Source organism: Poecilia reticulata, linkage group LG12 (assembly GCF_000633615.1).
Source record: "Poecilia reticulata strain Guanapo linkage group LG12, Guppy_female_1.0+MT, whole genome shotgun sequence".
NCBI classification, from domain to species: domain Eukaryota; kingdom Metazoa; phylum Chordata; class Actinopteri; order Cyprinodontiformes; family Poeciliidae; genus Poecilia; species Poecilia reticulata.
The window spans coordinates 21,857,512-21,868,374 of NC_024342.1; the positions used below are offsets into that span (position 1 = coordinate 21,857,512).

General features: G+C 38.4%; 1 protein-coding gene across 10 annotated transcripts in view; it reads left to right on the forward strand.

Annotated features, from left to right (window-relative positions):
- The window catches only part of LOC103473951 (voltage-dependent N-type calcium channel subunit alpha-1B-like), a 73,693-nt gene that overhangs the window by 1,398 nt on the left and 61,432 nt on the right, over positions 1-10,863 (forward strand). For all 10 annotated transcript variants that reach the window (XM_017307828.1, XM_008424616.1, XM_017307830.1 and 7 more), the window contains exons 3-5: positions 8,813-8,916; positions 10,177-10,292; positions 10,367-10,456. In XM_017307828.1, coding sequence (XP_017163317.1) covers positions 8,813-8,916; positions 10,177-10,292; positions 10,367-10,456 — 310 coding nt within the window. The remainder of the gene's footprint in view (positions 1-8,812; positions 8,917-10,176; positions 10,293-10,366; positions 10,457-10,863) is intronic.

Sequence of the window (10,863 nt, forward strand, 5' to 3'; positions counted from 1 at the left end):
AGCTGCAGCCTCAGCCGGCCAATTAGCTGCAGCCTCAGCCGGCCAATCAGCTGCAGCCTCAGCCTGCCAATTAGCTGCAGCCTCAGCTGGCCAATCAGCTGCACTGAGCACCTCCATTTCCTCCATATTCATCTATCTGTTCACCCAACCATATTCATCCAACCATTTGTTCATCCATCCATCCTCCTTGTTTAGGGAGCTAACTGGTTGCCATAGCAACAGTTTGGTGCTCCCTGCTGGTTGTTTGTTAAAATTGTTCATTAATTTTAACGGTGATGATTCTGCTGCTTCAGTTTTCTTTCAATCCCAAAGAATCGTTTTATAATTTCCATTTTCATCAGTTTTTGTTCCGATTGTCGTTATTTTGATCCGTTCTGATGTATTTATTCGCTCTTCGTCGTTAAGTCAGTGCCGTTTCTGGGTTTGTATCATTTAAACAACTGGGTCACTGGGTCGCCCTCCTCAGTCCGACTCTCCTTCTGTTACCGAACCGTTTGGTTATCTAAACATCGTTCTCTTTTTAGGCCAAACAAAAGTATAACAAGAAAAAAGCTCAGCAGCTCTAAAAAGACAAACCAAGTCGCCTGGAGGACGAGGCGGGCCGCTGGAGCAGAACTAAAATCAGCAAAGTGTTTGGACCAGAGTCGCCCTCTGGCCCACACGTCTATCTGCTGCATGATTCCTGCTGCTTTACTCAACACAGAGTAACAAACTCACTTTTATTTAGAGGCCAAGGAATCTTTGAAAGGCTCAAAGTAGCATGTGTGTAAACAAAATTAGTATTTTTGTAAGTGCCGTGTGAAAAGATGTGCAGCAATAAGACAGGAATGCAGAATTTATCAGATCTCACTGAAGCAAAGGGATGCTAACTATTAGCTCAACCTAGATGCACCAACCTTTATCCATTTTTTACCATTAAATCCAATTTTTTTTTACCGTATATTATTTTTTATGCATTTAAAACACACTTTCAGAGAAAAAATGTGGAAAAAATCCACATAAACATTTGGATTCGACATCAGTTTTTAACAGCTGAAGTCCAGGAAGTGATGCCAAAAACTCCAGAGCCGAATGTTTCAGTTTGTTTGTGTCCAGATCCAACCTTTCTCTACCTGAGTGAACTTTCTTCAAACCAAGTAAAACTGTTGTCAAACCGTTTGTGCTGATAAAATGTCAATTTCTGCTGCTTTTGCTTTGGAGATATTATTAAAAGTTTAAAGGTCAACTTTCGGTAAATCAAATGAAATTGGTGTCAAAAGTTTTTACAACCAAGATTTCCGTTTGTAAAGACATTAATAAATGTTTCCAGAGGTCATGAAAGTTCAACCAGCCGTAATTAGTGTCAAACAACTCTAAGCTACTTTTGTGCTGCAAAAATTTCCATTTGTGCTGCTTTTGTTTTGAAGATATTAATGAAGTAAATGCAGGTTTGGTTGACATCTGATGGCCTCTGGAAACTTTCTCTTTTACTATTTTTAAAATGATAGCAGCACAAATTAAAATGTTTACAGCACAAACGTTTGACAAAAATTTCTTAGATTTTATATCTGGGGACTTGTTGACCTTCTGACCTTTAAACTTTCATTAATATCTTCAAAGCAAAAGCAGCACAAACGCAGCAGAGTTGATTGACACCAAATTTTGTTTGATTTTGTAAATGTGGACTGGCTGGTTGATGACAGCTGGAGGCTTTTGTCAATATCTAAAATGATAGCGGCACAAACAATTTTGTTTGATTTGTGTAAAGAGGACGTCTGGTTGACCTTTTGGCTTTTAAACTTTAATTAATACAAAAGAAGTAAAATTAAAAAAAATTGCAGCACAAAACTGTCATCAATACCTACAAAGTAAAAGCATTACATAAGAAATTTTGCGCTAGTTTGCAGCATAAATTAGCACAAATGTTGGTTGACACCAGCTTTGTTTGATTTTGTAAATATGGATGGATAGTTATTCATATCTTTGAAATCACAGCGGCACAAATAAAAATCTTTGCAGCACAAACGTTTGGCACCAATTTTGGTAGAAATTGGTCGACTTCTCTCAGGTCGTTTCTGTTTCTTCTTGTAGCCGTAGATTCCTGGTAAAACGTGGAAACGTGCTGCTCCGGTTCWCACTGTTGCTGTGAGCAGCAACAGCAGCAGGATCTGTGGGCGGTTTCACTGTCGATATGTAGCAATGCATATTTCATGCTCCGTGATTTCATTACATATCCGCCGTCTCCCCTGAGGATCCAACAACCGCCTTTAAATTAGACGCTGCGGTAATTACGTCTGCTCCGTCAGACTTCACGCTAGTTTACTGCATCTTGTGGGAAATGTCTGCATCTTCAGTCAACAGTCATTTCTTTATATTTTCTGTCCAGGCTGACAGAAGTTAAACAGTCCAGGTTCTCGGATTGCTTCTCGTTTCCTGAGAAAACTGCTTTAATTTGATTTATAAATCAATAAAACAGGAATAACTCTAAACTTGTAGCCTAAAACCTTCAGTTTTATGACATGTGCCTCTGAACAGCTGAAATATTATTTAAAAACATAATTTATTGCACTAAGTGAAGCACATTCTGTGGAGTAATGTTTTCAAGCCTTTTATTACTGTTGATTATGTATGGAATGCCATTTAGTCAAAATTCTACTACAATATTCTGGTTTATTTGGCCTTTCATAAGAGAAAAAAAATGTAGTTTTGTTTTTCAAAGTGATATTTTTACAATGTTATTTACATTTATAAATGTCAGTTTTAAGTTAAATATTTAACGTAAAATGCTAGCAAGCACTTTAATTACATTTTTAACTAGCAAGCTATTTAAATGGAAACTAAATATTTTGCTTGCAACTAATATATTTAAATTACAAAGTAAATGTTTAGCTCCAAAATAAATATTCAGTTCTTAAGATAAATATTTAATTTCCAAATAATTATTTAGCTTGTAAATTGAACATTTAGTTTGATTTAACTATTAAGACATTTATAAATTTATACTTAGCATGTTGAAAATATAATTTTGAAAAATAAAGTCATAATTTGTCTTTTGTTTAATGAAAGGTTAAATAAACCAAAATTTGTAATTAGTTTTTACTTTTTTTGACTGTGTAATTTTTCAAATGGTGCCCCATAAATATCATGGTTTTCTGTTTACAGCATATTAAAACACCATTTCAGGTTAAAATATTACACCAAGATAATAAAATAACAACTTTAAACATGAAAAGTATGTTTAAGACATTTTCTAAAACTACTTTGTACCTGACAAACGAGCTGTAAATGTTCTAAAAGTGGTTAAATTTAAATAATTGTGGTTACTTGCAGTTGATTCATGAATTACTGAAGGTCATGTTGGGTCGTTTCCCTCCTAAAAAAATTAAAATTGTAATTTAAAAACTACTTTTTATCCTTAATTGGGTGAAATTATGTGACGATAGTCATACTGTTACATGGTTTAAAACTTGATATGACCAATTTCAGGCATGAATAACACAATTTGCCTGCTTTTTAAAAAATGGAAATTCAGACAAAAATAACATAATTATTCGGATGTAGAACCGGCGCAGTTAAGGTTAAAGCTGAATAAATCTCACTGAAATTACTTTGCGGTAAATTATTTCCAAAGTCTGGAGATAATAGTCGTCTCCCCAGGAGGCGGATTAGCGTTAGCTTCACATTCAGGCGGCTCTTTTGATAGATTCCCCGTCTTTCTAATGAAAGATCTTCAGCTCTGCGTGCCGCCCCGGCTGTTTAGCTCTGTCACTTAGCGCTTCAGCTGTCGTCCCTCCAGCAGGCTTTCCTTGTTCCTGAATTTCTGTGATGATGGTTGATCCGGAAGCAGGGAGTGGGAGTAAAAACTGTCACCCTGGAATCCAAATTTTATGGCAGCTTTTTGCCTTTTTCGTTTCTGTTTTAAATCCGGGATATGAGAGCTGCCAAACGGAGGCTGCAGGTCTTTGGAAAACAGATCACAATGTGGCTGAAAAACTTATTACAGTACAAGTGTTTCATATCAGTCGGTATCAATAATTATTGATTAGTTTTTTTGTTTTAAATATCTGAAATGTTACCAAGCTGTTGTCGTGACATTTCCTGTTTTATCCAGTTTTCTCTTCACATGTTATTTTTTATTTTCAAGCAGTTATGAGACGCGATGGGGAAACGTAAAACTGCTGCTGTGCTAGCTACTTAACATGTGGTTGCTAGGTAACCAAAGCTGGGGGGGGGGCTTGAAACTGCTTCTGACCCACCAGACCGTTGCTAGGCAACCAAAGAATGATAGTCAGTTGATTCCACCAACCTAGCTTAGCTAGCTTTGAGAGTTTGAGCGGCTAACGTCTTTCCTCTCCCTACATTTCCCAGAATTCTGTGCGGTTCAGTGAAATTATTGTGTATTCTATCAGCTGTATCATCTGTTGATATTGATCGTGATATATATTGGTATTGATTAATTGTCCAGCCCTACTTGAAAGACTGTCAGGAAAGCAAACCCACAGTAGCCATATTTTTACCCAATTATCATGCAAATTTTGAAAATATTGCAGAAAAGTATTTCCATCTATTGTTACAGGGGTCAAACAGCAGGCATGGGGGCCAAATCCGGTCCACTGTAGCTCTTTATGTGGCCCTGTCGACTCCAGTGGGACACATTATCCTATTATTTTTGCAGATTTTGTCTGTACACTTACATCATGGGAATTCACGCAAAATCAACAGATCCCTCCACTATTTTTTATGCCAACGGATAATTGTGAGCTTTTTGCAAATTTTCTGGCAAAATGTTAAAAACATCAGGTTTAAGTGATGCTAACTCCCAGTTAACATCATTTCTTACTTTCACTTTTAGAAATATCTAAGGGATTTGATGTTGATCTGGAGGTTGAATCCACTCTGTAACCAAACTGGTCACTGGAATTACATCTAAAGTTTTGAAATCAGGGAACATCTTTCAAAGTGCAGCAATTAGAAGTCAGCAAAACTGAAGGAATTATAATAGTAAACATGCCTTGAATCCTTCACTCCTTTTTCTTAAATGAATTATAGAAAAGTTCTTCACGCTAAATGCTAAAAGCTAAAAGCTAAGGCATCAGTGTGAGGCTACATAGAGACTAGCTCGATCTGTCAGAATAACTGCTTATTTGCTATTTTGGCCCAGTTTATTCAGAAAATCTTTGCCTGTATCTGTATTTTGAACCTTAACGACGCCTCAGATGTGTCTTCCTGACGGCGCCGCAGGCTGCTTGTTATGTTGATAATCACACCTCCATCATGAAGTGACATATGATGAAATGAAATGATGGGTGTCCTTCACTGATGTCCTCGAGATATTCACGTTTCCTTCCATACTCCTGCATGCTGATCGTTACGGAGGTCAAATGTAAACCTAAATATTCTGCTACACTGCCAAATATTTACCAGAGGTGTTCTTGGAAAATGTCCAACATCCTAAGGAAACTGTGTTAGTATGAGGCCCGTAGAATTATATTTAATCATCAGATCTAGGAAACCTCCCAGAAAAATGTCTTTGCTTGCTCAGATGAACTGGTTGAACTGCTGAAGCTGCCAGGTTGAGGCCATGTCAGAGGAAAAGCACTCGATTCCTGCTGGCTGAGTGTAAAAGTGCAAAATGACACAAGAGAGAGTCTCACTTTATCTTCTCTTCCTCACTATTCCTGCTCCTGAGGGCGGCGGGTTGTGCTTCTCCAATGCAGGGAGAGGCCAGTTGGTGTTCAAAGTGAGCTCTGTGTGAGAAACCTTAGCATGAGACGGGATCTTTTTGTCGTTTCTGCGTAGTTCCACCAGGTGTTTGCTAATTTCTGCTGGCTAGTCTGAAGGGACTGAGTAGGGGACAGCTGCTCTGTGACCTATCAGGAGGAGCTGCGCCCACAAGGCGGGGCCGTTTGTAACACTGAATGGTTGCCATGGAGACTAAATGATTTCTATTTATAATCATCTGAAAAAGTCAATTTTACATAGCACGACAAAAAAATGAGTAAGAACAGAGAGGGTGATTGTGCAAATACTTATTGATTTTGTTGGGAGCAACGAAGTAAAAGTCGGATAAAATGCGACCATTCGGACTGATTTGAAAACCATCAGATACCAGATTTAGTTCCACCCATGGAAGAGGCAGGAATTTCATTTTTTTGGGGGGGTGAAAAGATCTTGGTCGCATTTGGTAGCAATTTTTTCTGGACTATTAATTGTCCGAGAAATTATTGCAATAAACGATAATATTGGTGTTTTGAGACCATTGTTAAGCCTATGCAAGGCTAAATACTGATAGTGTTAAATAATGGAAGTACAACAAACTTTAAATTCCGGTGAACATTTAACACTGGCACTGGAAGACATTTTAAATCTCCAAAGTAAATAAATGAAACAACAAATAAAATGAATTATTACGTTTTTGTAAGCAACAATGTTCTTAAAAAGGTCCAGTTGAGTCCAAAACACCAGACTGAAGACTTTTATCATCCAGTTCTTGGTAGAAAAAGAGCAAATAATGAGCTCTTTTTAATTCATGGTGTGATTAATAGATGTTATTTCCCTGATGTCCGATTTGAATCCGTCATCCAGTCTGAGGAAAGGACAAACTTCCCCTCTGGTCTCCGGTTTAAATTGGCTGCTTARCACCGTCACGTTTTCCAGACCTTCACCTCCCTGAATTGTCAAATTATAACCCGAATTCAGCTTAATGAAGAAGGAAGCAGAACAGACATTCATGTACGTGTCGAACTGAATGACTTTAAGTTCAAAGATGGAGGAGAAAACAAGCCGATGATGAGAAAGTGATGAAACGCYTGAAAAGAAGCGAAGCCAGGCGTTCATCCTTCCGGGTGGGTGGTTGTTGCTCTGACAGCGGGGGCTGCAGGGTTCGCTGCAGCACATTTTCATTCTCTCATCCCTGATTCTCCGGTGCATAATACAGAACCGCAGCCCACTGATCGGGTCGGCCGGAACCTGCCATCACAATTACTTTGACATCGCCGTCTGCAAAGTGTCACCGAAGAGCTTTCAGGCACGGAGGACGTTTAGTTCCTGAGGCACGACTGCAACGCAGAAACAAACCGAGGCTGTTTGAGACAATTGAAGAGAAACTGTAGGAAAATGTCTTTTAGGGCAAAATGTGACAAATTCTGGACCGTTGCCTGAAAAAGTCGAGATGAAAACTGCTTGTTATTCACACCATCGCTGAGTGGGAGGAGTGTTTCAGGCCACTTTATGTTGATTGTAATAAAACTGAAGCAGACAAAAAAATAAAAACAAACTCATTTGAGAGCCTTAATGGAGGTCTCTGTGACATTTCTCTGAGCGCCTGCTTTGTTTGCAGCTTTTTTCTGTAGATTTCTACATGTAGGACAGCAGATGTATAAAAGACGTGATTCCATTAATCCACAGGGTTCAGAGGAATTGTGGTCCATCCATTGCTGCCCAAACTGTTTCAACGGTTCTGCAAAGCGTTTCACCATATAATTTTATGGGACTATCTGACCATTTTTACATTTATGAGGTCAGACGCTGATGTTGGACAAGAAGGTTTGGATTAGCATCTTTCCTGTAGCTTAGCAGGACTCCGTCTACCCCACTCAAACTCGGGCTTCACCATGTTTATGTTTGATGTCCCGCTGAATTTACAATAAACCGTTATAAGAACACAGCAGTGCAAACATATGACAGGTATTGTTATATAATACTCACAGGTATTGTATGCCAAGCATTTTCTTAAAAAAAAAAAACAACTACAAATTGCAGGTGATTAGCCAAAGTATGCTAAATGTTAGCCTATCTAGTGCTAACACTAGCTTATCTGTTACAATGAACAGTGGAGGAAGTAGGCAATATAATGGGTGACCAGCCTAGGCATGCTATTTGTTAGCCTAGCCAAGCCTAACACTAATACTCCCAATGCTAATGCTAGATTTTCTGTGCTAATGCACAGTATTACGTAGGCAATTCAGATAACAAGCTTTTCACCTAGTCAAGGCTAATGCTAGTCTATCCTTGCTAATGAATAGCAGAGGAAGTAGGCAAGCCACTTGGTGACTGGCCTAGGCATGCTAGTTGTTARCCTAGCCAAGCCTAACACTAATATCCAATGCTAATCCTAGCTCATCTATGTTCATGAACAATGGTGACAATCCGATGGATGATAAGCCTATGCATGCTAGTTTTTAACCTAGCCTAATGCTAATGCTAGCTTATACAATGATAATCCAAGCCTGTCTGTTCAAATGAGCAGCAGAGGGAGCAAAAATGTAATTTAAAAAATTATGATTTCACTTTGTATTTCACTTAAATTTGTATTTGATTCCCTAATTTAATTACCCAATGAACAAACTGAAACCTTTAATATGTATAGATAAAATATAGATAAAATGCTCCTGTTWTATGTTCTGATGAAAATCTTGCTGTTAAAACTCATGTGGTGTGAACTCATTGTTTTCTCTGTTAGATAAAAAATGTCAAAATACTTTTAATTCCAGCTGAGAGAAATCCTGCAGTGACATGTTTGCGGAAAACAGCAGCTCTGATTCTGCAGAAAACCTTTTAGTTTGGGAAAAATACGGCATGTTWTCATGTGGCAGCTGGTGGTTTTAAAATGTCGGATTATTAGGAACAACTTTAATTAGAGTTAGATGCTGCTGTTCGGAGGAAAACTGTGACAGTTTGTGTTGAAAAGGAATGTTGCCCATCTTTTAACAATCATGAAAGATTTTTCTTCAGACAAAACAGAGCGAGCAGCAGAATATAGGTCTGTGTAATTATTTTACTCCTATAAATAACATTTGTAACCGACTACATRTAAAATTTTAATTGTTTTCAGACTAATGATGCAGTGGGAAACAACTGGAACTGGCTCTACTTCATCCCTCTCATCATCATTGGCTCCTTTTTCATGCTCAACTTGGTGCTTGGTGTCCTGTCAGGGTAAGTCCACTTAGAAGGAATATGTTTATATTTATTATTCTGTAAGTGAATCGATTTATGATTAATGGTTTGTCATATTAAAATTAGTTCCAATCGATTAAGTGGTAATGTCCGCTTAGACCGTCTTTCAGTGTTGTAGTTTGGCCGCCATCCAGCAGAGGGCGCCTGTGGTCACTTTGAATCGGCGGAGACGTTTGAACAGGAACAAAAATGGCGGAGCTAACAGAACGGGAAAGAGAAACGGTCCAAACGGAGTCAGTTTTTTTCATTCAAGCCGTGTGGATTATGGATCAGTGATGCTGCAGAATAAAAGAGGAGAGAAAYGTCACATTTTAGCAGTAAAATAAAGACAAAACCTCATAAACACCGCTGAGTATAAGGAATCCGCCGTTTAAATAGTTCTACATTTTTAGTGAGTAAATACTAGGAATTAATGGTTTACTGGGTTAAATTGAGCTCCAATTGATTAGCTAATAGCGTCTGCTGAGATATTTTTTTAGTGTTGTATTCTAGCAACAATCCAGCAGAGGGCGCCACTGTTCATCTTAATTCGGCGGAGCTCTTGGTAAAGAAAAAAAGATGGCGGCCGTGTCGGAACGGAASAGGTAAACGGTCCAAACGGAGTCCGTTGTGATGTGAAAAATGATCTTCATTCAGTTCTGTTTAAAAATATAAACAGTCGAGACRCATTTCTCAAGTTTCACCTTAATTCAGCGCAKCTTAATGACGAAGCAACGTCAATTYCTTATTAAAAACCYACTGATGTGCTACAAAGGCGAGAATATCACGAGAAAAAACGAGATGTAACTACAAAGAAATGTAACATGATGGGGAAAAAAACAGTATGCCAATAAGCAAGTTTAATTTTTGAGTTTTAATTTTTCTTTAAGAGCAGCCACACAGTGGCAGTAGATCTGAAAATCTCTATTAATGGGGGATTTAGTGTTTTTCTATTTTAYTCTTTTTACCTTTTATTTTTGTATTCAGCAACTTAACATGGTCCTGGTTTGTTGCATTAGAATGTGATAACATCACTATTTTCTRTTTATTCAGTCAGTATTTATTACAGTTGTAACATAATATTTWAAMAAAGGATTGYTTAAAATGTATTTAGGTAAATGGACACTTGGTGGAAAGATAATCAATAAACTTTAGATTAATAAACCATATCAGTCCCATCTTCATTTGCAGCCCAGCTAATAATTCATTCTTAAATGCAGTCTGTTCTGTCTATTTAAAAAAAATGTAAATTCTTGTCAGAGAATTTGCCAAAGAGCGAGAACGAGTGGAGAAGCGTCAGGAGTTCCTGAAGCTCCGGCGACAGCAGCAGATCGAGCGGGAGCTCACCGGCTACCTGGAGTGGATCTGCAAGGCGGGTGAGAGACCAGAAACGAAACACCGGACTGTCAATAATAAGAGCAGAATCTGACAAACCGATCCTCTGCTGCAGAGGAGGTGTTGCTAGAAGAAGAAGATGAGATTGCTGAGGAAAAGGCCCCGATGGACGGCGCCTGGTACAAGAGGAAACAGAACCTTTCAGGTGAAAACCGAGCATCTGCTTTCAAATGTGCATAAACCAGCTGACTTTTTCCTCCTAATCTAGTCTCTCTGTTAAGAAAAACCCAATCATGATTGGTTTGTTGAAAACAGAAGAATCAAATATTACATTTACATAAGTAAAACGCATCCTAATTACATRAATAAACCTGATTTGGGTGGCGGTGGACGACCCGGCTCCAGAACCTCGGCACCTTCCTTTGAGGGTTTCTCGTTTCTCCCAGTTTTCTTGGCAGGTCGTTGAAGCGTCTCAGGATTGGAAAGGAAAATGTGTTTCTGCAGAGATGCTCTGCTGCGTTCTGCTGCCAACCGCCGAGTTTTAAACACTTCCTGAAAGATAAACTCTGTGTTCCTCGGTTAAACCTCGAAGATTTTATCTAAGGTGCTTCT